A 26,919-nucleotide genomic window follows, 5' to 3' on the forward strand; every position below is an offset into this window, starting at 1 on the left:
TTCAGGGACTTCATTCTCGATAAGCAATAAAACAGTTCAATTCAAGCAAATTATGGTATTTAATAAAAACAGACTAGAGTACATAACTACAATTCACATGGAGTAAATATGAGTATATAGCAAAACGACCAGTACAATTTAAACAAGATAAACGAATGAGAATAGTAATGAGATAGAGAGGGAGAGAAACTGTGTTTAAATTTTTTGTTTAAAGCGCTATATAAATAAAAGAAACGAGAGAGAGAGAAAGAGTGAAGGCCAATCTCAGCATGACAATTTTCAAACAGTTAACTTTGCAAGAGACCCCAAGTCATTGAATAATTTCACAAACATGGAATAGCCTAGACAACCTTAAACAGCAATTCTAAGTTTGCGATATAAGAAAGTACTTGCTTTGATCTGGCTCTTGTGTGTAGCTGAGTTCAAATTGTCCTTCAGCGTTGTTCTTTCAGAGCAGATGATGCGTGAGCTCGATGGTTAACGCGAATGTAAAGTTTGCCAAAAGATGATTAGACTTAAGTTTGTTTGGCTCGTGAAGACAACTGAACAAAGTCAAATATCAGAAGACAATAAAGAAAACTAAAATGAAACGAAAAGTCAAGAAGAACAAATGGAAAGTCCGGTCGCGAAGATGAGAGCCCCCTCTTTCTCTGGCAGAATGCCAAGAACAAGAATTTCCCTTTGTTTTTATGGAAAAGTAGGTTTACACCTATCTTTCAGTATGAACCAATGAAGCGTGAGAAACTGAGGCGGGAAAAATCTTCTTTGTTTGCTGATTTCCCCCACTGGTCTAATTTATGGCAATGACAAAATTAAAAAATTTTCCTCAGCAAGATTGTTCTTCTGAAACAATGCATCTTTTTGTTATTTGCCGTCAAGATTCGTTACAGTCGGGTTTTTATGATTATACAGACACCAAAACTATAATTTTGCAATTCAGGGATACAGAGTTGTTCCTAAATACATGCATATAAAGTTTGATTAAACACACAGTAACATTCATCTATTCCACTTTGCCACATAAATACATTTGAGCACATAAAGGGAGACATTTAAATACATTTAGAGGAAGTTTTATCGAAAAAGGTCCATGTGCTAGCCAAAAATGCTCGTGAGTAGTATTATCATATCCTTTGTCTCAAATCTTGATGATTTATGACCCTGATTTATGGCCTGATTTATGTACGTGCAGTCAGCGTAGACTGACAGGTAGTCAAAAGTCTACATGGTCAGTTTGGATTGATTTATGACTGGCCTGTCTGTCAAAGCGGTTGCCATGTCACTGGGTCCTGTCACCCTTGATTGACATGACAGAGGTGTGTGTAAATCAAAAGATCAAACAGATCTCAGATTTGACTTGTGTTGCATTTATTACTGGGTATATGATGGTTTGTATCTGTAACCAGAGCTGTGGGGGTTTCTGAGGAGTTCTTTCCTGACCTGTTACTCACTTCAGGAGGTGTTTGGGTTCTTCCTGGAAAAAAAAAATGGCTGAGTAAAAGTGAGTGTATTGATGCCTTGATGTTGATACCTAGACACCTCCACATGCTCCCTGTCTACATCCACCTCTGAAAAGGAGGACGATGTCTGGAGTCTTTCCAGGTGAGAATTTTATTTTTATTTTAGGAAATGCAACAGGAAAAAAGGAAGTACTGACTTAACAGACATCGTCCTCCTTTTCAGAGGTGGATGTAGACGGGGAGCATGTGGCCTGCAGGTGTCTAGGTATCAACATATACCATGTAGATCAAACAAACATTGATCCTGTCAAGGCGTCAATACACTCACTTTTACTCAGCCATTTTTTTTTTCAGGAAGAACCCAAACACCTCCTGAAGTGAGTAACAGGTCAGGAAGCAGTGTTGGGAAGGTTACTTTGGAAATGTAATAGGTTACAGATTACAAGTTACCCTGTTTAAAATGTAATAGTAGTGTAACTTTTTCAATTACTTTATTAAGTAATGTAACTAATTACTTTTGAGTACTTTTTGATTACTTTTCTAAATTTGTGAAAATTAAAGAATAATAAATAAAAGCATATACATCAACTTAAATACAGTTATCTAATAAGAGTGTGACATATTCTGTGTAATAAACTCCTGAAACATTGGTGTTTTTTTTAAACTGCTGTCTCTGTATATGATGATAGTTTTCTCAAAATAAGTAAAATGCACATGAAGTGACACAAAGCAGTTCTAGAAATTATGTTTATGTACTTGTGTACTCCTATATTAAGACGGCAGAGGTTGAAAACACTGCGAGCTTCAGTAGGCCTATGTGTAGTAAATGAAACCATGTCTTTGCCATTAATTTACAGGAGGGACGGACTGGGAAAAAAATTCAGACTGGAAAATCAAAATCAAACTCATACAAACAAATTCATGGAAAAAAACTATTTTTTTGTATGGACCTGACATAAAAAAAGGTTTAAATCTTTAATTTGGGGACATGCAAAATAATTACATACTAAATACATTTGTAAAATAATTTTAAATTTTTGGTTACCACAGTTAAACAATAGTAACCATTTTCTCTGGATTTATAGTTAAATATTAAAATGTTAATTTTCGTAAGGGTTGTGTTGTTGTCTGTCGTAGCTCCCCCTAAACCTATAAAAAAATCGGAATTTTTTTCAGCTAAATTACTACTGTAACATTACAACAGATAATAATGATGTCCTTTATATAGTATTTTGAGTGATGACTGATGAGCAACATGCTGCTGCTTGATTAAATAAATAAAAGAAACAAAGACAAAAAAGCATCTTTACAGATGAAACTGACCTGAAACCCTGAACAGTAGTTCAGCTTCTCTGCTCCAGCAGTCCACTTTATTCTCTCTCTCTCTCTCTCTCTCTCGCATTGATTACTCGGAGTCTGTGCGCTTCCACAGTCCACTCTATTCTCTCTCTCTCTCTCTCTCTCTCTCTCTCTCTCTCTCTCTCTCTGTCGCATTGGTTACTCTGAGTCTGGTAATTGTCACATAGCGCAGTGGCAAAAGTTGAACTATTTTGAACTTTGACTGCGGCGTGCGCGCGAGCACGCAAAAGATGCGCACCGCTGCGCTTGCGCTTTGGTCGACGCAGCAACATAACGTCCTTGCGCAGCGTAAGCCATTGAGATGAATGGGGGTTTTTTTTGCGCAGCGCCGCGCATACCGCGTCCTGTGTGAAAGGCCCATAACACTTCATGACTTATTAGAGATTTAATTATCAAATGGCGGATTTGCAAATGATCGCTTTAGTAGCCTACATTCGGCAGGCAATTATACAATAATGATATTAAATAGTGGGGCAAAATCCCGGTTGTCCCGGTTCTCCCGGTGTCCAGTCCGCGCCTGATTTCCACAGACACGCAGAAAGTCATATAGGCTATTGCATTTTTGGGGCTTAATATTCACAGACACTAGTCGATGTCATGTTTTGATTCAAGTGTACTGACCTACTTTTGATTTAGTCATCCAAAATGTGGGATATTCCGTCCGCGTTAGGCATTCCGTTTTTATGACTGGATTCTACGAACCAGACTGTATTTCCGCATCCCGGAAATTATTAGGGCGGTATGTCTCAGAATAGTCAGTGCAATTTGGGAAAGAAATCAGTTAAATCTGTATGTGGATGTGTGTAAATATTCAAATGTAATCCCCTTTGTAATCGTTAAAAATTTCATAAGTAACTGTAATTTAATTACTCATTTTTTCGTAGTAACTGTAACTAATTACAGTTACAATGATTTTGTAATTAAATTACGTTACGCCGTTACATGTAACTAGTTACTCCCCAACACTGACGACAGCACAGTTCCTTTATTATTACGGAATGAGAGTATAGTTCCCAGCCATATCAGCCTAGAAAATCACAACTTTTCATTTGGCGTTGGTCTTTCTACACGATGTACTGTAACTACAGAGTCAATTTTTAAATAGGAAAAATATTGAAACTCTTTGGTGATTTTTGATTGAGATGCTAATAGTCTAATCAGTGATCTATGCTAAGCTACAGCTAAAATGCTATCGCCAGACATGGAGATCGAAAATGGTAAAACTCAACTGTTTAACTCTAGGGGAGTTAGAAAGTGAGCCTATTTTCATAAATAGTGGAGTGTTACTATAAGCCTGATCTAACACTGGATGGGAGACCTCTTTCTGTTGGAAGTGGTGTTACTGAGGCCAGCTCTGAGATGTTAAACTGAGGTCCTGACTCTCTGTGGTGACTAAAACTCCCCTGGCACTTCTCACAAAGAGTAAGGTGTATCTCGGTGTCCTGGTCAGATTCCCTCTGCCTGCCCTTGTCAATCATGGCCTGCGAATGATCTCCATCTGCTCAACTGCTCCATTAGTCTCTCCAGCTGTAGACCCAATATGATTGTACAGCACTTTGGTACACAGTAGTTTGTTATTCGATTTATCTGACATTCATATTTTTTTGTGAACTGAATGAATTTCCATAATATTATACTGCATGCCTCAAACTCGTGCACATCCTAAACTCATCTCTTCATATGTCACAAATAATGATTTAGCAGCACATGCACATTGATCCTTGGTTTGGGATGCAGAACCTGATTTTACAAAGTGTGACATCTTAATGGATCAATATTGTGATTAACCAATCAGATCTGAAGAACCAGTTTATAGTTTTTGAGTCAGTGTCATTCATCTATCATTTCCTCTGATTTTAGGGATTACTCATGGTTAAGGTTAGGTTTAGGTGTAGGGATATGGTCAAGATTAAATGTTTGGATTAAAATTTTGTTCCAGGGTCAACAGAATAGGAACATATCTAACTATCTAAAATCAGGAAGAGTGCTGTAAGACTGCAAGCCCTGTTTAACTCAGATCAGCCAGCAGATGGAGGCATTTACTGGAGGCCGAATCATCACCCTTAGTATGCCATTTTAAAGGTTGCTAATATGCTAATATTGTTTAATGAGTCTCTAAAATCAGGTTTACATGCATCAGGTTTACAGGTCAAAAAACATGTTAGTTTTCTCAGGAAATAGATTTAATTTTACCTAAATGATCCATGAACGAATGAAGAATCAGTCTCTCTAAACCGCTTCTTTCCATGAGCCCTCACTGCTGTGACTGGTCAGATGGCGCAGTCCTTTGTGATTGTTACTTCATTACGTAGAGCCATAACAAAATAACATTCAAATTCCTGACGACTCGTTTAGGCGATTGCGAGCCGACTCCTTTTTTTTTTTTTTTTGACAGACAATAACTTTGTTCAATGTACACTATTGGCTTCACAACTTTGCAGATAGTTTTTTTTCACATACAGCTACATGACACACTACATGAAAGGTAATAGTCGAAAAGGCATTATAGGGACACTTTAATATTACACCACACATATCTGTACAAATAGAGAGACAGCAATAGTGTTACTAAAAGACAGCAACCAGACCTGTTTGCTCTTTTTATTTAATCTTTTTTTTTATAATCAGAATCATTTTACACACACATAATAACCAACAAACAAAAATTATTTATTAGGATCGGGAACTTCCTAGAGCATATCACCACATAACTAATAATAAGAACAGATAATTACCAAAACACAACACAATAATCTCCTTTGAGTAAGTCAATAAGAAACGGTATGCATGGTAAGTGTCAGATTTTCTTTTTAAATGCCACAATCAAATTTGACAGTATATTTGACTGGGTTTGTATATTCATATCAGTTTTCACCCTTTAAGCATATGCTAGAGAAAAGCCATGAATGTCAGTGAGACTGTTGCTCATAGATTTTTCTTGTGTGTATGTGCTGAGTCATTTTTACTGTAAAGTGATGGATGACAGGAAGGGGACGGACCCAGAACAGAGCCGGAGATGGAGGAGGATGTGAATCACATTCAAATGCAGATCGAGAAGATGTGTACATTACAAAATCATGAGATGGGGAAAGAAAAGAGCACATGATGTGTATAAATGCATCTGAATAAACTGTGCTTGCCTTATGGATTGTTTCATATGTTTTAGTGGAAACCAAGGGAAAAAAAATACTGATCCGTCTGGCTCTGACTGGAGTGTCAGATCCAGACAGATCCTGTTAAAGTTGAGTGAAATGCAGAGACGGTATGACGGACCTCTGAGAGACACGTATTCCATATCAGATTAATGCTCGGAATCATTCCAAACCTCCTAAAAAATTAATTAATAATTTGATCCTCATGTGCATCCACACACACACACACACATTCTTGACCAAATGGTTACCAGGTTTAATGGGGTGTGTGCTCAACTTTCAAATTTTGTAATTCTAATTCTGAAATTCAATCATTAAATACAGTTTTGGATCACTTAATGAACAATGTAGCACCTCAGTTAACGGCCAGAGCAACTGAAAAACAGAGATGGATGCGACACATTACATTATATTGTGCATTGATTATTACGTTGATGCCATAATGACTGTTTAAAATGTTTTTATTCTCTTTTAATATTTATATTACTACTAGCTAGTGCAGTGCATAAGGTTATAGTAGTGAAAAGTGTTTTAAATTCCAATGCAAAGAGAGTCATTTTGTGGCCTGAAGAAAAATCACAATTTTCATTTGTAGCTCCACTGTAATACCATGACCACACACCAAAATCTTTTAAATGTTACTTTTAAACTGCAACTCGAATCTTAATAGTTTTTATTTATTTATTATAATTTTTTAAAGATACATATAAGTTGTGGCATCATGAGAGGGCGTGTTCTAGAGGGCAGAAACATTGCCCTCAGATGGCTGGAGCTAGATGGCCGTCTGTTAAGGACTACAAAACCCAAGCTGCCTGAGAGGACAGCTGCACTCTCTAATAGTGGCTTTTGAGAAACTGTTGAGGAGAAAGGACATCTACCTCTGTGAAACAAAGACTAAGGCGCTGTTGAGCTGAAGAGAATTCAGTAGTAAACCTTTTTTTGCTTTATTATTAAACACACCTGCATACTGAATAGACTGTTGAAGTGGTGTTTACTGGGAACTTGCTCAAACCAAAGATCCTGAACCTCTCATGCTGTCACAAAGTGAATATTATTGAATGCAGCAAACTCACTCCACGCCGAACATAAAAGTTGACAACCATGCATTTGGGCTAATTTAACTAATAAAAACAATATTTGTAATGTTTAATTGTAGAGTTGTAATATTTACTTTTGTCAAAGTTTAATTGACAGGCAATCTGAAAAACAGTTACACCTCAAAAGAAAAAGGCAAGCACACTTTATTATTATTTGCTTATTTCTTCATTTATTTATAGCCTAAATGTTTTCTCAGATGCAGTTCCTCTATGTATTTTCACTGTGTAAGAACATGGCATGTGACTTGTGGGACATCGCAAAAGTAGGTTATCTTGTTTTTGCAAAAGGTCAGATGTCTTATTTACAGATGAGGGGAAACCAGCGAGAGTTTAGCACCTGCAGGACAAGCAGGGAATCATGTACAAACATTTGTTGTCTTGACAGCTAAATCTATTAAATCAAGTACTTTGAAATTGTTCTAAAAAATAATATAGTTATTTTTTTTTTAATGTAAACAACTGCATCACAAGTTTTTTATAACATTTTGAATAACTGACTGTACCTTTTTTGCTTTGGTACATTTCTAAGATCACAGATTTTCTTTATATATATATATATATAAATTCTCATTAATGTTATACCAGCATTTACACATTTATGATATTTACTCCATGGCCATTTTTGACCTTTACCATTTTAACCTTATTAAGTGTATGAATCAATTTAAATGGCAATGTCTTATTTAGTCAATACATATGTTTATAATATGACATAAAATAAATAATTTACACTGCAAAATTACAACTGCAAAAAATGTTTAATACAACAATTACAATTTCTTTTGAATGTATTAATAAGAAATTCCATGTTGGCACTCTGTCAGTGGTGTAAGCTAAGTGTGTGTGTGACAAAGGCCTTGAGCCCGTCCCCCCACACCCACACCCACAGCTCCATCTGCTCCCGCTGATCAGCAGGGGGTGGGGAGGCTCACATCGGGGTTTACAAGCAAATTCATGTTCTGGTGAATAACACTTTTATTAGCCCTTTTAGATGGATGAAATTTCAGCCAAAAAACAGTAATCATAATCTTCACTCAAAGCCAACTCCATTGAAGCAGTGTACCTCGCAAAACTAGGTGACATCTCTCACTCAAGTGGACAGAAAAATCACATTTCGTTTTTAAATCATCCTGTTTGTTAAGATTCCTTGTAGGCCTCTTATTACATCATTTCCATGATGACGGTTCCCATCTGATATGTGGCTTGCACCCATTAATATTCCTAAAATAAAGACACTGCCACCACCATTGTGTAGAAATACACGTTCATAATATTTGGGTGTGACCGTAACAGGAAAGTCTAACGAAGGGGCGGAGTGAGGCTGTTGTGAAGACGGTGATTAAGGGTTGTCTTCTCTGGAAAAGGCCTTGAAGAGTTGCAGGGGTAAGGAGAGGAAAAGCCCAAACCTCTCCATTGTGGCTCAGACAGAAGCAGAGAGAGGAAGAGAGGAAGGGAGGGGATGGGTGGAAGAGAAAGAGCAGAGAAAGAGATGATGTCACCTCTGCTCCTCCACCAATCAGAGGCGTGTGGGAGGAGGACAGAGGGGCAGAAGGGTGTGTTTCCTCTCACTGCAGCATCCCAGCCGCCCTCAGCCAGCGCATGGGATGAGCAGAGAGAAAGAGAAAGAGAGACAGACGGAGAACAAGGCGTGTCACCCTGTCAACAGAGAAGAGCCCAAAACCCAAAACCTTTACGCTGTCTGTGAAGGTAAGAGTCTCCGATCATTTCACAGGTGTGTGTGTGTGTGTGTGTGTGTGTGTGTGTGTGAAGGAAATAAAAGAAAATAAATAAAAGGGATTTTTCTTCATTGCAGCATGGCGTCAGTATGTCTTATAATTACCACTAATTGGAAATCATTTTGATAGAATTTGATAGACATTTTTACACAAGTATTAATGTAAAAGCAGGACAATGTCTATTCTGTTTCATTCTTGGGAGCAGTTTGCTGAACAGTAAGACATTGCAGCTCATTTGTTTCTTGTGTAATGCAGTCTGACTGCTGCATAACGGCCCCTTGAAGAACATCAGATACGTCTGAGTGAAAGATGTGCTTTATGTATCTTACAAATTCTGTGTTTTATTAGCAATGCTCTTTGCTTTTTAGCTGTCTCCGCCTATCTCTGTGTGTGTGTGTGTGTGTGTGTGTGTCGCTAGCAGGTGAACGGGCTCAGCCATTGTTTCTTCATGTGGCGTGGTTGTTATGATGTAGAACTATATATGATAATAATCTGTTAGTAATAATCTATTTCTAAATTAAATTCCCAGGATTAACTCAATTTCACTTTGATTTCACTGTGCTCAATTACAATATGGCAAAATGCTGAATCATAAGCATGTCATCACATAATTAAATACTGCACGATAAATAAATATGCCACTATACTTTGTTTTATGACCCATTATACCAAGAATAACAATATTAAATAACATATAATAAAATGAAATAACTTTAAAATATTACAACCACAGCAGCTGAGGAATGACGGTAGATTTGTCATCTTTTGTCTCTCAATCTCTCTGTATTTTTCCTTCTTGGGGAAATTAGTATTTTCTTTACTGGAGCAAATGGTAAGACAAAGCTATTCTTCCTGAAGTCTGCCGTTCATCATTATAGAGGCTGACTTCTGTTTCTGACAACCTGAAATCTGAAGCGCTCCATGTTAGGGCTGTGCAGCGGAGGAGCCATTACAATTAGCCATCTTTATCATGCTTGAACCGGAAGAGTGTCCAAACTAAATGAAAAGTCTGTTTTTAGATTAGATTGGATTAGTTTAATATTACTCTAAACATTTTCATTGAAAAACTTTACACTTTTAGTCATATTGCCATCACACACTCACTGGTGCATTCATTTTAGATGGTCATTAAAATGTTATGTTATCTTTGTGGTGTGTGTGTGTGGTGCTCTTTAAAGAGGATCCTGGGTATCCTGGGATGTTGTGTTAACAGTAGGGCGATTCGATGACCTTCATTTCCTCTCTTGATCACAGATGACACAAAATATCATCTCATTCTCAACACTCTTGATGAATGACTACATTGTTTTTAAATTTTGTCAATATGTGTGAGTTTTATACAGTCAAAACAGTTTTGAGGTTAATTGATCAGATTTTTGCCCCTGGGAAATGTGATTTATGCCATCATTGAATATCAAAGGTTTTTGTGTCTGCCTGTTAATGTTGGATTTGTGGACATGTTGTTAGATTTGTTTTTATTAAGAAAAATATATATATACTTTTGAGAACTACTTTTAAGATGAGTCTCCGGAAATAGTGTTGTGTTGAAATTAATGATACTGTTTTTTAATACTTACTGTGATTAATGGGTTTATTACTCAATGAATTAGATGTATATTTCAGTCATGTTCATATCTTCAACATAACCTAACTAAGTTGTATAATTAAATTAGTATTCATAGTGTTGCTATTATAACATACCCTTAATTAAAATATGGGCACTAAATATGTAAATATTGGCATGCCTGTTTATAAGTCATAGAATAATATTATATATATATATATATATATTGCATCATAAGTTATTTATACCCAGGCCCCTAGCCAGCAAAGTTTGTAGTCACAACTAAATGAGAGCATATTTATATTTATTTCCTATAATAACACATTGGCTCATGCATCATTATTAAGCAAATGCCACACTAATATTTAAAAGTTACAATATATCACTGCCTTAAGTAATGAGTCATGGAGTCATTCAAATTGTTCAAAGGGACTGCTTTATTCAGGGATGAAGAAAGTGACTCATGATTTTTGAATCATTCGCTCCAGCTGTGTCCCAAATGACTATGCACTTATGAACTATGTACTCAACCATGTAGTGTATTAATTATAAAAGGTTATTTTGTCATTAATAATCGGAGTCTTATAGCCCCTCCCCCTTTGCTACGTAATTAAAGCTGCGACAGTTGAGTGCTTTGTTTTTTCGGTTACTTAAGTGCACTTTTCAATTAAACTTCTTCAGTTATTCCAATTTAAAGACATGGGTTCTGTTTCAGAAAGGAGGTTAAGTGATAACTCTGAGTATGTTAAGCCTGAAATGAGGGAAACTCTAGGTTTTCTGTTTCATAATGGGAGGTTTGTCAAACCTGAGAAAGCAGGGTAAGTCAAGCCGGTTTCTGAAAGAGAGGTAACTTGTACTCCGAGTCAGTTACCATGGTAACTTACTCTATGAACCTAACCTGGGGTGCGTTTCCCAAAAGCATCGTTAGCCAACGATGGTTGCAAGTTCCATTGTTACCCACACAGTTCAACGATTCAGGGTTTCCTGAAACCATAGTTCAAACATTCACAATCAGCATCACAAACTTGTGTGTTAGGAACTACAGATCTCCAACGGTGATTAGAAGCATGGTTTCTTGTTTGCAAGACATATGGGCTTAAATATTATGCTCTTGGGCACAGTTAGCAAGCTAACATGCAGTGCAATCTATTTAAATATATACACATTTTAAATCTATCCATTTTAGTGGGTCTTCTATAAGCCCTTAAAAGAGGGACCTGCAGGTAGTCAAACTTCAATTAAAGCAAAATGACAGGGAATATATATTTATTAGTCACCGGGTGCCTTGATCACCACAGCAGCATCTTAGAGATCTCCAATCAGTTAATTAGCAGAAGTTATTACTCATGCGCATGACGTCATTAATGATAGCCCTAAATTGTTGAACTAATGTGGTTCAAACACCGGAGATGCGACAGTGCTAGGGAAACATTCATAACTGGCTAGTTTCCACAACAATGCATCGTACCGTGGGGGTTAATCAGTGATTTACATCACTGTTCGGGAAACACACCCCTGGTCAGGAGCAGGTTTTCTTCGATAAACCCAGAGTTTCTTTCAGTCTCCTCCCCTTTTTTAAAGCACAAGCGCTGTTTAAATACTTCATTCATTCAAGCACGCTGCAAAAATACTTTCTTACTAAGTGCAAACCTGTCCTGACATCAAGCATTGCCAAACTGAATTGTGGGTCCATTGTCTCATGTTGGATCCATTGCTCGTGGCAGAAGTTTTATTTAAGAAAAAGGCTTTAGAAGTGAAAAAGGGAAACAATTCAATTTGAACACATCCGACTACGAAAGAGATGTGGGTTTGGGGAGAAGTGAACGAGAGATTCTTAGTGCATTCCGGTGAAACTTTCATGGGATATGGAGAGCAGGACAGAAATGTGCAGTAGTACTGTGTATGTTGTCATATTTTTTCATATTTTTACAGCAGAAAACAAAAAGGAAAAGAATGCAGCGGCCTGAGAAGAGCTCGTCCAGTGATTTGCCACATCACATTAAAATACCAAGCGTTACGTTATTCTTCTGACATATGAAAATAGAACAAAATGACAGCTTATTCAGTCAAACTTATGGATAATGATCGTTATGATTTCAGTGGGACTTTCACAAACCGGAGAAACCTCTCATCATTTTAAACGCAGTAGACTCGCTACGAAAAAGCAGGATAGAGCAAAAAAACACAGTTACTGTCTCTGAAATGTAAGCCATTACTTGTTTTTAAACAAGAATCAATATCACATTTTGAGTCATGTTTATATTCATGGACACAGCACTCTTCTTCCTCATCTGATAAAGCAAAACTGTTCCATATGTTATAAATATAAAAAACAAGAACTCATAAAGACAAACGTCACTGGCACTGCATGAACAAATGCTCTCATACAGTAGTGTGAGAACAGAGTCTGTAGCGTGAGAGTTTGTAGCTCTGGTTTTTACTTTCCTCAAATTGCTTCATCGGCATTAGATGACATGTTGAATCTGTCATCAAACTGCTTGCTTTTTTACATTTGAATGTCAATTTGAAAGTTGATTGGCTTGATGAGAACAATATATTTATTCAAATATATAACACGTTTTGTATATATACTGAAGCGCTCCATTTTTCATCTGTCTGCCTATGAGTCTTTCCACACATCCACTCTTTCACACACACACACACATATAAATATATATATATAAAACACAGAAGGACTCTGGGGACGTGCTGATATGCTCACTGTTATTCAGAGTAAATGAGTCAATGAACAAAACAAAGACTCCATTCTGTTTGAGGATGTGAAAGAGTGGATGTGTGGAAAGACTCAGAGGCAGACAGATGAAAAATGGAGCGCTTCAGTATATATACAAAATGTGTTATATCTTTATATATATATATATATATATATATATATATATATATATATACAGTATATATATATATATATATATACACACACACACATATATATATATGCTCCATTAGCTGATTCCTGAAAGTATATATATATATATATATATATATATATATACAGTACAGACCAAAAGTTTGGACACACCTTCTCATTCAAAGAGTTTTCTTTATTTTCATGACTATGAAAATTGTAGAGTCACACTGAAGGCATCAAAACTATGAATTATATATGGAATTATATACATAACAAAAAAGTGTGAAACAACTGAAAATATGTCATATTGTAGGTTCTTCAAAGTAACCACCTTTTGCTTTGATTACTGCTTTGCACACTCTTGGCATTCTCTTGATGAGCTTCAAGAGGTAGTCACCTGAAATGGTCTTCAACAGTCTTGAAGGAGTTCCCCGAGAGATGCTTAGCACTTGTTGGCCCTTTTGCCTTCTGTCTGCGGTCCAGCTCACCCCTAAACCATCTCGATTGGGTTCAGGTCCGGTGACTGTGGAGGCCAGGTCATCTGGCGCAGCACCCCATCACTCTCCTTCTTGCTCAAATAGCCCTTGATGCCTTCAGTGTGACTCTACAATTTCCATAGTCATGAAAATAAAGAAAACTCTTTGAATGAGAAGGTGTGTCCAAACTTTTGGTCTGTACTGTATATATATATATATATATATATATATATATATATATATATATATATATATATACTATATATATACTTTCAGGAATCAGCTAATGGAGAAACAGAACTGAGACACTGTTAAATAATAAAAGAATAAAAATAACAACTAGATTTAAAAAATGTGTCATTAGGTCAGTCACATACAGTGGAGCCCTCGTCACCTGATCATCTCCCTCTGTCCCAACTCTGTCCCGTCTTTCAGTTTCCCATCATCACTCGTGTTCTCTTTTGACATCTTTCCGTATAAAAACCATCTTCTGCTACTGAGATGTCACAGATCCTCCCTGTGTCCAGAGAGTCAAGTCATTTCAGTTTTATGCTACAAAATTCCTTTTAAGCATCCAAACCCTCTTTCTGTTCGATTTAATGTAGTAACTGTTGTGAATTACAGACAGGTCGCATGTTACACTAAGTGATGTTTTAATAACAAATTTCGAGGGGAGCAGGGCAGATAATTAACACAGCCAGTCCATCATCAGTAATTAGACCATCTATCCAATCAGCACAAAAGAGGACCCTAAATAATCAAAGCAGCCTTACCTTCATTATCTCTTTCAGCATCCCTCCACCACCCCGACTCCTTACCTTCACCGGGCTTAAAACCAAGCTCGGAGCCTTCTCTCCAGACAGCATGCCAAATACGCATAACCTTTACTCTGTTCATCATATATAAGTGTGAACTCGTGAAAAGCCTTTTTTTTGTTTCTTCAATACTCATCTTCAGTCGACTACACAAAATCTACCGTCAACCACTGCAAAAAACTTGATCTTCCCAAGTTTCCATCAAAGCAGAGCGTGTTTGATCGGTTCCCTGCTTCTCTCTGGGCCTTTAACCAGCTCCCAGCAAACAACCTAGCTACTGTAATAATGTGCTTACTCATTGGTTTGAGCTAAACTGACACTGGAAGATTTGATTTCCATTTAAATAAAACACAAACCACATTGATTAATGAATATATATTTACATTTACATTTAATCATTTAGCAGATGCTAAAGCAACTTAGAAATGTGGACAATAGAAGCAATCAAACCAACAAAAGAGCAATAATATGTCAATGCTGTAAGAATTCCTGGTACACACCGCAAGCAAAAAAAGAAAGAAAGAAAGAAAGAAAGAAAGAAAGAAAGAAAGAAAGAAAGAAAGAAAGAAAGAAAGAAAGAAAGAAAAAGAATAGAGAACAGATTTTTTATAATAAAAAAAAGAAAAAAAGTAGATAGAATGGAAAAAGAATAGCGAGTGTTAGAGTATGTAAATATATATATGTGACGCATTCACCTTACAAAGCTGGGAATGGGATATCATTTTTGACACACATTTCTTAGTATTTTTTGACAAAATGTTGTGTTAACCGGAAAATAGTTAAGTTTTTTTTCTTATTTTTGTCATAAGTAAGGTGTTCTTGTTTTACATTCTACGTTCTTTACTTTTATTAATTTATTTTTTATATACTTTATATCTGAAGTAAAAAGTATTTTTATTTGTTTTTGTTTAGTTTTTATTCCAGAATCTCATGCCATCGGATAGCTAGCAGCTTACTGACATTTATTCCTAAATTCCCAAAATGTCAACCATGCTGTTTTGCGGAAATGTTTGTGTGTGTGTGTGTGTGTGTGTGTGTGTGTGAACACTGTGAACTGAATAGGGCTCTTATACATGACAGTTCCAGAAGTCTTCCAGGAAATGATTTGGCAAGCTCTGATATGTGATAAAGGAGCTCTTGAGAAAAACAGCTCTATAATGTTGGTGTGATATCATTAAATAGTCATGTACATTCTGTTAATGAATTACATTATTATATAATATATTATTATAATAATATATGGCAATGCATGCAGTGTCATTTTGCCCAGTGTTTTACAGCTTAATGAATTTGGAGTTGGAATTACTATTTGTAATGCCTTTTTTGTTATTTTACATTAAGAAATTGTGTTAATTCCTCCCAAAATACAGAACTGTAAATTCCTGTGCAGAGTCTTATGCTGATTTCAATGTAAATGTGAATATGTTCTGACAGCTAAAGAAAGGCTTGGATGGGAAACACACATGGGACGCTCTGCTTTTGTTTGGAGGAGTCCCTCTAGGGGCGGGATCATTGAGTTATTTTGGCAGGGTTCTGTGGGGAATAGGGAGATCATTAATTCTGGGCTCTGCTGTGTGTTACACTTGAACAGATGGTCTGTGTCTGATGATGTCCTGACATTAAACACTGGCTAACCAATCAAATTCACGCTTTTGGTTTGGTGCAAAGCTGCTGCTGTTGCATTAAACTACAACTTGGTGGAGCTATCAGTTTTCTATTGCAATGCAACTGGGGAAAAAAGTGTATTGGTTTATTTTTTACAGTTTTTTATTTACATGTTCTTACCAAATAATCATAGATGAGATTTCATAAGGTGAGTTGTGTGCTCACCTAGTACATGTACATGGAATTAAACAGACAGTGATATAGAATCATTGGGTGGAGCTAAACAGGCAGTGATGTAGAATCAGTGGGTGGATATAAACAGACAGTGATGTAGAATCAGTGGGTGGAGGTAAAAAGGCAGCGATGTATAATCAATGGGTGGAAGTAAAAAGGCAGTGATGTAGAATCAGTGGGTGGAGGTAAAAAGGCAGCGATGTAGAATCAGTGGGTGGAGGTAAAAAGGCAGTGATGTAGAATCAGTGGGTGGAAGTAAAAAGGCAGTGATGTAGAATCAGTGGGTGGAGGTAAAAAGGCAGCGATGTATAATCAATGGGTGGAGGTAAACATACAGTGATGTAGAATCAGTGGGTGGAGGTAAAAAGGCAGCGATGTATAATCAATGGGTGGAGGTAAACAGACAGTGATGTAGAATCAGTGGGTGGAGGTAAAAAGGCAGCGATGTATAATCAAAGGGTGGATATAAACAGACAGTGATGTAGAATCAATGGGTGGAGGTAAACAGACAGTGATGTAGAATCAGTGGGTGAGGCTAAACAGGCAGTGATGTAGAATCAGTGGGTGGAGGTAAAAAGGCAATGATGTAGAATCAGTGGGTGGAGGTAAAAAGGCAGCGATGTATAATCAATGGGTGGAGTTAAACAGACAGTGATGTAGAATCAGTGGGTGGAAGTAAAAAGGCAGTGATGTAGAATCAGTGGGTGGAGGTAAACAGGCAATGATGTAGAATCAGTGGGCAGGGCTTAACAGACAGTGATGTAGAATCAGTGGGTGAGGCTAAAAAGGCAGTGCTGTAGAAGTAGGTGTTTATCTTCTGCAGAGGTGGTGCTTATCTACAATATTACAGAGTGGCACATTCCACAAGCAGTCGTTTTTGCAGACTCGTTTCAATATAAGCTGTTTTAAGACTAACAACAAGATTTCTGAAACTTACAGGATGTTTTTATAGCACAATTACCTCTTATATGTTGAAAGATCAAGGAAATTTTTGTTTCTCAGTTCATGACCCCTTTAAGGGCTTTTCAGCCAATATAATGTCTTGTAGGACCCATTTGTTCATGAAGACCTTTATAGCCGGTCTAGCTAACAGCCCTGATGGCGGGAATCCACACAGTCGGCTGCTTGCAGGGGCTTCCTGCAATTGAGTGGCCATAATGTGTTGCATTTTCCCCATTCAAAACTATGTGAGTGACATGTCTTGGGTATTCTTTAGCCTTTGGCTTGGCTAAACATGCAGTGCTGTAGAATTGGTGGGTGGGTTTTAACAGGCAGTGATGTATAATCGGTGGGCGGGTCTAAACAGGCAGTGATGTACAATCGGTGGGCAGGGCTAAAAAGGCAGTGATGTTGAATCAGTGGGTGGAGGTAAACAGACAGTGATGTGGAATCGATGGGTGAGGCTAAACAGGCAGTGATGTAGAATCGATGGGTGAGGCTAAACAGGCAGTGATTTAGAATCAATGGGTGAAGCTAAACAGGCAGTGATTTAGAATCGGTGGGTGGAGGTAAACAGACAGTGATGTAGAATCAGTGGGTGGGGCTAAACAGACAGTGATGTAGAATCAGTGGGTGGAGCTAAACAGGCAGTGATGTTGAATCAGTGGATGGAGCTAAACAGACAGTGATATAGAATCAGTGGGTGGAGGTAAACAGAGAGTGATGTAGAATCAGTGGGTGGGGCTAAACAGACAGTGATGTATATTCAGTGGGTGGAGGTAAAAAGACAGTGATGTTTAATCAATGGGTGGAGGTAAACAGACAGTGATGTAGAATCAGTGGGTGAGGCTAAACAGGCAGTGATGTAGAATCAGTGGGTGGAGGTTAACAGACAGTGATGTAGAATCAGTGGGTGGAGGTAAACGCAGTGATGTAGAATCAGTGGGTGGAGGTAAACAGGCAGTGATTTAGAATCGGTGGGTGAAGCTTAACAGGTAGTAATGTAGAGTCGGTGGGCAGGGCTAAACAGACAGTGATGTAGAATCAGTGGGTGGAGCTAAACAGGCAGTGATGTTGAATCAGTGGGTGGAGCTAAACAGACAGTAATGTAGAATCAGTGGGTGGGGCTAAACAGACAGTGATGTATATTCAGTGGGTGGAGGTAAAAAGACAGTGATGTAAAATCAATGGGTGGAGGTAAACAGACAGTGATGTAGAATCAGTGGGTGAGGCTTAACAGGCAGTGATGTAGAATCAGTGGGTGGAGGTAAACAGACAGTGATATAGAATCAGTGGGTGGAGGTTAACAGACAGTATTGTAGAATCAGTGGGTGGAGGTAAACAGGCAGTGATGTAGAATCAGTGGGTGGAGTTAGACAGTGATATAGAATGAGTGGGTGGAGCTAAACAGGCAGTGATGTAGAATCAGTGGGTGGAGGTAAGAAGGCAGCGATGTGTAATCAATGGGTGGAGGTAAACAGGCAGTGATGTAGAATCGATGGGTGAGGCTAAACAGACAGTGATGTAGAATCAGTGGGTGGAGGTAAAAAGGCAGCGATGTATAATCAATGGGTGGAGTTAAACAGACAGTGATGTAGAATCAGTGGGTGGAGGTAAAAAGGCAGCGATGTATAATCAATGGGTGGAGTTAAACAGACAGTGATGTAGAATCAGTGGGTGGAAGTAAAAAGGCAGTGATGTAGAATCAGTGGGTGGAGGTAAACAGGCAATGATGTAGAATCAGTGGGCAGGGCTTAACAGACAGTGATGTAGAATCAGTGGGTGAGGCTAAAAAGGCAGTGCTGTAGAAGTAGGTGTTTATCTTCTGCAGAGGTGGTGCTTATCTACAATATTACAGAGTGGCACATTCCACAAGCAGTCGTTTTTGCAGACTCGTTTCAATATAAGCTGTTTTAAGACTAACAACAAGATTTCTGAAACTTACAGGATGTTTTTATAGCACAATTACCTCTTATATGTTTTATTATATTTTACTTATATTTTTGTTTCTCAGTTCATGACCCCTTTAAGGGCTTTTCAGCCAATATAATGTCTTGAAGGACCCATTTGTTTATGAAGACCTTTATAGCCGGTCTAGCTAACAGCCCTGATGGCGGGAATCCACACAGTCGGCTGCTTGTCCGCTGTGTCCAGCCAGTTGTGAGTCAGTTCCTGCTTTAAGCTGGTTTCTGGAATATAAAGAAATTGGCAAGTGTTGCTTGTGTTGAGCTTGAGCTTTGTGGTTTTTGTAGTCTGCGTGCACAATAGTGTGGCAGAGGCATCCGTGACAGTGTTTGCATCTGTCTTTGAGTGCTTGGCTGCTCCACATATGCCTGACTCTCCTCAGCAGCCATGTCTGTGTGTTCTGGGGGATTCCGATGGGATTTTGTTGTCATGGAAATGGAGCTGAAGCTGGAGAGGAGGCGGTGAGCCATGCACATTAGGCAAGAACAGCATTATGCTGGTTTCTGAATTACATCTGTATGTAAATCGCTGCGATAATATGAACACACATTAAAATCATGCACACCTACACACAGCCCAAGGAAGACCCAAGAAAAGGGATATAATAGATTAGAAAAGTACAGGGTATGGCAGACAGAACAAATCCTACGACTCAGCATGATTGAATCAACTGTCTGGAAAACAAATACAGATGGATGGACGGATGGACAGAACGATAAATGCCTGCTCCCCCACTTCATCCATTAATGGCACTTACCACCACAGCTGCCACTGCTCAATATTTCAGTGTGTGTGTGCGAATACACACACACACACACACACTGTGCTGCACTCCTCCCTGCCGCTCATGTTCAGAACAAGACAAAGAGGGGAGAGTTATTACTTTAAATAAAAGCTTTTATAGTTTAAGCCCTTATTAACTATGTATGAATTTACAGTATTTTCTCAGATTTGGCATTGAAATTTAATTCATTCCAGTTATTTAAAAAAAAATATATATAGATGAATTATTGTTTATATATATATATATATATATATATATATATATATATATATATATATATATATGTGTGTGTGTGTGTGTGTGTGTGCTTGTGTGTGTAATATATATTAATGCATGGCATTTGTCAGTGTCTACTCTGTCTGTTAATGCATAGGTGCATTAATGCCACTGTTAGAAGCCATTGGCTGAGTATCTGATTGTAGATGCCCAGAGTTGATTATATTGTGTGTGGTTGCTATGATCACATGAGAGATATTCAGTAAAAAGACGTCAAACATCACTTTGCTCTGAAGGATAATGTAAAAATACTCTTGCTCACCCTGCTGCCTTATATGAGTTTTCTTGTTATTTAAACTAATATATGAATCTTCCCTTTTCTTTTCTTTATTTTCTCTCTTCTGTGTAGGTAATGAAATTTCGCACATAAATTTTTCTTCTTGAAGGAAGTTCATGTCTTTAGAACGGTGTCATTACCATGGATGAATGGATAATGAGAGTTTGTCTTTTATGCACCTTTTGGTTTAACGGCTGTTTCTTCTTTTTTTTTCCATTTTTTAATGCTTTCTAGTGGGTAAGGGTACATTTGTCTTGTGGTGTAGTTCGGTATCTCCCTGAGAGCTAGCAACCATTGATTCAGTGACTGTAATCATTGTAATGTTATTTAAATAATTGCTCATAAGTGTGTTGTATTTTTTATGTGTGATTCTACAGTGTGAGATTAAAGCAGTGATACAGCTATCACACATCTATGAATTAACAGAAAGTACTAAAAAAAAAAAAAAAAATACAATTGCTGATTCAATTACAACGTTGGGAAAAGTTGGGACGTTTTTTAAATTTTAATAAAATGAAAACTAAAGGAATTTCAAATCACATGAGCCAATATTTTATTCACAATAGAACATAGATAACGTAGCAAATGTTTAAATTGAGAAATTTTACACTTTTATCCACTTAATTAGCTCATTTAAAATTTAATGCCTGCTACAGGTCTCAAAAAAGTTGGCACGGGGGCAACAAATGGCTAAAAAAGCAAGCAGTTGTGAAAAGATTCAGCTGGGAGAACATCTAGTGATTAATTAAGTTAATTGATATCAGGTCTGTAACATGATTAGCTATAAAAGCTTTGTCTTAGAGAAGCAGAGTCTCTCAGAAGTAAAGATGGGCAGAGGCTCTCCAATCTGTGAAAGACTGCGTAAAAAAATTGTGGAAAACTTTAAAAACAATGTTCCTCAACGTCAAATTGCAAAGGCTTTGCAAATCTCATCATCTACAGTGCATAACATCATCAAAAGATTCAGAGAAACTGGAGAAATCTCTGTGCGTAAGGGACAAGGCCGGAGACCTTTATTGGATGCCCGTGGTCTTCGGGCTCTCAGACGACACTGCATCACTCATCGGCATGATTGTGTCAATGACATTACTAAATGGGCCCAGGAATACTTTCAGAAACCACTGTCGGTAAACACAATCCGCCGTGCCATCAGCAGATGCCAACTAAAGCTCTATCATGCAAAAAGAAAGCCATATGTGAACATGGTCCAGAAGCGCCGTCGTGTCCTGTGGGCCAAGGCTCATTTAAAATGGACTATTTCAAAGTGGAATAGTGTTTTTTGGTCAGACGAGTCCAAATTTGACATTCTTGTTGGAAATCACGGACGCCGTGTCCTCCGGGCTAAAGAGGAGGGAGACCTTCCAGCATGTTATCAGCGTTCAGTTCAAAAGCCAGCATCTCTGATGGTATGGGGGTGCATAAGTGCATACGGTATGGGCAGCTTGCATGTTTTGGAAGGCTCTGTGAATGCTGAAAGGTATATAAAGGTTTTAGAGCAACATATGCTTCCCTCCAAACAACGTCTATTTCAGGGAAGGCCTTGTTTATTTCAGCAGGACAATGCAAAACCACATACTGCAGCTATAACAACAGCATGGCTTCGTCGTAGAAGAGTCCGGGTGCTAACCTGGCCTGCCTGCAGTCCAGATCTTTCACTTATAGAGAACATTTGGCGCATCATTAAACGAAAAATACGTCAAAGACGACCACGAACTCTTCAGCAGCTGGAAATCTATATAAGGCAAGAATGGGATCAAATTCCAACAGCAAAACTCCAGCAACTCATAGCCTCAATGCCCAGACGTCTTCAAACTGTTTTGAAAAGAAAAGGAGATGCTACACCATGGTAAACATGCCCCGTCCCAACTATTTTGAGACCTGTAGCAGAAATCAAAATTGAAATGAGCTCATTTTGTGCATAAAATTGTAAACTTTCTCAGTTTAAACATTTGCTATGTTATCTATGTTCTATTGTGAATAAAATATTGGCTCATGTGATTTGAAAGTCTTTTAGTTTTCATTTTATTAAAATTTAAAAAACGTCCCAACTTTTCCGGAATTCGGGTTGTAGACTTCAAGAATCAGCGTATGAAACTCAACAATGGTGACAATCAACAAAAGAAGATTTTATGCTGAAATGCATGCTGGGTATCAACATAGTACAAAACGCATTTGTGACTCCCAGCATGCATTGCAGTTGATCCGTTTATCTGAATTAGTTTGATGATCATCACCATTGTTGATGGTTGCATGATGAGTGTTGATGTCTAAATCTTTCTGTATATTACGCCACAGTATCCTTGCATCCAAACAAAACATTTGCATCAGTAATGGAAGATCAACTTTAACATTATTATTTCAACTTTATTTTCATCTTGAAACCCATGACAAAAAATAATCTACTCCAATTTAATTTTAAAACATCTCTTTCTTTATTAATGCACATGTGTTTATATTAAAGCACTGCTGTAAGCACTGAGAGAGAATAAACATGATGAATTATCAAGAGTCAAAATCCCAACTAAAGCCAACACTTATCAGAATAATGGTGGTTTGTAGATTTTTTTTGTCATCATTAATTGTGGGTGCAAACATGATATTGATTCAGTGTCATTAACACTGACAAATTAACTATTTTTAACATTGATTCAATGGTTTTAACCCACTCTCTATCTGGGCCCTCTTCATTGCTCTCCTCTTTCTCATGCAGAAGCATCAGAAGCGTGCAGAGTCACACGTGAGCCGTCTCTTGCTCCGGTGGAGGCTGTCTGGACCCAGCTGTGTTTGCATGCAGTGGCTGCTGGTTTGATGCAGAATGCCTCTAGTTCAGTGTCAGCCGGCATGCAGAAGAGGGAGCAACAGGACACATCTTCATCTGCTGCTCCTCCTCCTCAATGTGCTACAGATACATGGATACATTATAATACCTCCTGATTGTGAGTAGCATCCAACCCAAACTCTACCTCTTTCAGAAAGAATCTTCTATAATGTGCAAGTACAGTGTTTGCAAAGTGTCATTCCTCAAATGGTGAATAACAACCACCATGTAGGTGCAGTTTCACTCTTTTGATATAAAACTGTATTTGTTGGTATGTTAAGAAATACTTTTAAATTGGACTTAAATTGGACTTACTTTAAAATTGGACTTAATTTGCAGTTATGTGGTCAAAGACACAGTGTCTCATTCACTAACCTAATGCACAAACAGTGTTTTGACAAACAAATCATGATTCATCAACTACCGTTCCAAGATTAATTCAAAATTTATGACAAAGTGTAGGAACAACTGAAAGCACACATATAAAAAAAATAATACAATAGGGGGCGGGGGGGATATAGACATGCTAAAGTAAAATTTTAAGACCCCGATATACTTCAAACAAAACCGAAGAACCGAACTGATATGACATCATTTCAAACAAAATCAGGCCAAAATGAAGTTCGTTTTGAGTTTTTACAGCAGTTTGAAACAGCTGTCTCCTGGAGCCACTGGCTCCAAAGCTCTCGCCTGGAAGTTTCTAGAAATCCTGAAGACCTCAGTTAGCTGGTTCAGGTGGGTTTAATTAGATTTAGGGCTGAACTCTGCAGGAAAGTGGCCCTGCAGGAACTGAGTTTGATGCCCTGGTCTACCTCCTGGTAAATATGACTTGATGGGCTCATTCAAGTCGATTTGAGAAAAAAAGCTGCTAGTCAGAGCACAACAGTTAGCCGCTGTCTGGTGTGCTCCTTCTGCAGGTAGATATGCTGCATCCTTATTCAGGGTCACATCTTCTGTAATGCAGCTGAACTTAAAGACGAATGAAAATGAGAGCAGGATCCAATTGTAAAAGATTTCACTGGAAATAATAAGACAATAAAGATCTTTTTTTGCCCCCCATAAACTAGAATTTGTCATGTTTATTTTTTATTTTATTTAAAAAAAGATTTCTGAGCAAAAGATGATGATTACACAATGTGGCAATTAATTAATCTATTATTAATTAATTTGTTTTTAAAAATTAACTGCTTGTCCTTGTGGTGATATTGCACTCATTACTAGTGATATGATATAAATATGAAAAAAAAAAAACCCCACCTCGAACAGGTCCCAGCGTCCTGCATTTAGCTGCATTCTATATCAGTCAGTGAGCTGTTCATCACTGGTCCACTGGGCGGAAAAATGCCTTCGATTTAACTAGTAATTTTTTTCCCTTTGTTAATTATGTAATGAATTGACAGCCCTACTGTGCATGTGCAAGGTGAGTAGCTAGTCACAACAAATATTTCACTTGGATAAATGCATTTCATTAGGATGCTGTCCCACATCAACAGAAACGCCTCATGGTCTGAGTACTGCATGAGTCTGCCTAACCCTGAGCTCTCTCTCTCTCTCATTCACTGCTTCCTTCTGCGCTCTAACAGACACATATAACAACCGTAAGTACTTCAGATCCCTCTGTATTACTTTATTTCTTTGTATTATTAGTAATAGTGGTATTAGTATTTTTGTTACAATTATTATTGTTGCTTTTGTTAAAATAGTCACAAGATGTTCACAAGATATATATTCAGATTTTTTTCCTCAGTTGTCTGTTTCATTTAGATACGTACTTGCCTGTTGAATATTAAAAACAAATGAGAGAAAAAAAAAATGTGTGGCTCTCAATGTCTTCCATGCAAATCAGCTGTCACACTGTGTGTCCCAACCAAACATGACACAATGTGATAAATACTATATTTTCCATGTAGTTTTTGTCCTTAACATTCGCAACAATAAGCGACACAGGATTCTATTTTAGAATTTTTTTTCTTTTTTTTTTCTGTGACGTCGCAGTAGGAATAACATACAAAATATGATTATCAGGTAATGATTATGTGCTTTAATTAAAGAGTCTAATATGTGTGTTTGAATATTATTTTGCGTTGAAAGCCTCAAGCTCAGATCTTGAATATAAATTAAAGCAAACTTGTATGTTAAAACTGTGAACTAACGTGTATTCCATAACAAAGATAATATCAGTCATTTGAACGGTCTATTTCCTTCACTTTTCTTCTGTCACATCGTATCTACACTGGACGGCAAAGCATTGCAAATCATCTCAACTTGGTGTCAGTGCATCATAAATAGAACAAGGCATCAGTTTTCTGTCGTGCCGTGCCACATCAGCATCACTGATTATAATGGGTTCTGCTGTATTTTGTTGCAATGCGTCTGGTGTAGACACAATGTAATTTCGTTTTCTGCTGCTGCGTTTGAATTTTCATACCACATTATTTAAAATTAGCGCGGGTCAAACATTTTTCCTCTCCCTGGCCTAATTGCCTGCAGGCCGCCTTTTGAAGAACCTTGTACTAAAACAAATGGATAGATTTGGTCATTTTTATTACAGACTTATTTCAAATGTTTATAGGTGTTTTAGGAAACAACATGAGAAAAATTGATTTAGGTTCAGGAGCATTTTTAATGTCCAGCAGATGTGAACTCTACCTTTAACTCAAAACACTGCTTACAACCATGGTTTCTTGTGAGTATTTTGTATCTTTTCCCCAGTAAAACAAGCTCCAACGATCACAGCTCAGCCCGTGTCTCACACTGCTTTCTCTCTGGATGATGTCAATCTGACCTGTGAAGCCAGTGGAGACCCGGCACCCAGGTGAGTCTGGCACGGTCCTTCCTTCTGCCAAACATCAGCCCCTTTGCTACATTACTGTATGTCAAATCATTAGAACCATTTGTTTCAGATACTGTAAATGTCAACAAAATGTGCAGGATTGTAGACACCCAGGACTTGAAAAGTCAAATCATTTTTGGTGATTCATAATCTCTTTGACATCACTTTATACAGCAGGGCTGCCCAGTCCGGTTTCTGGAGATCTCCTGAACCTCCTGCAGACAGCCGTGTCGCAGCATGGTTTGGACTGAACGCTGCAGGACGGTGGATCTCAAGGAACAACTCAGGGCAGCCCTGATATTTGTGCTAAGCTTTTGTAATAATTGCTCAGTCATCCTCAGTGTAAAAAACAACACAGTTGCTAATGGAAAGGGTTCACATACGTGAAAGATGAGCAAAGAATGTCAGGAGCTGGAGGATTTTACTGAAGGGCAGACATGATGAACAAGGGACTCACACACAGCTATTACAAAGCAAACAGTTGTGGATCACCCAGCTAATGATATTTAGAATCAAGCCAAGGCGAACAGCTCATTTTTTGTGTTGTGGATCATATGGAAACATCTGTAGTTCAGGGAAGTGAACTTGCAAGCACAACTGTACATGTGTCTTAACTGTCCCACTTTAGATTTAAAATTGTCTTTCTTTTCTCGCCTTACA

At 37.8% G+C, this 26,919-nt stretch overlaps 1 protein-coding gene across 2 annotated transcripts in view; it reads left to right on the plus strand.

Moving 5' to 3' along the window:
- The first annotated feature begins 8,611 nt into the window (after positions 1-8,611).
- Positions 8,612-26,919, plus strand: part of l1camb (L1 cell adhesion molecule, paralog b) — a 64,135-nt gene continuing 45,827 nt past the window's right edge. The window contains exons 1-4 of one of the 2 annotated variants that reach the window (XM_059527134.1): positions 8,612-8,775; positions 23,319-23,544; positions 25,010-25,024; positions 26,139-26,241. In XM_059527134.1, coding sequence (XP_059383117.1) covers positions 23,424-23,544; positions 25,010-25,024; positions 26,139-26,241 — 239 coding nt within the window. In that variant the 5' untranslated portion in view covers positions 8,612-8,775; positions 23,319-23,423. The remainder of the gene's footprint in view (positions 8,776-23,318; positions 23,545-25,009; positions 25,025-26,138; positions 26,242-26,919) is intronic. The other variant, XM_059527135.1, reaches the window with a different exon arrangement.

This window comes from Carassius carassius, chromosome 37 (genome assembly GCF_963082965.1).
Source record: "Carassius carassius chromosome 37, fCarCar2.1, whole genome shotgun sequence".
Lineage (NCBI taxonomy): Eukaryota > Metazoa > Chordata > Actinopteri > Cypriniformes > Cyprinidae > Carassius > Carassius carassius.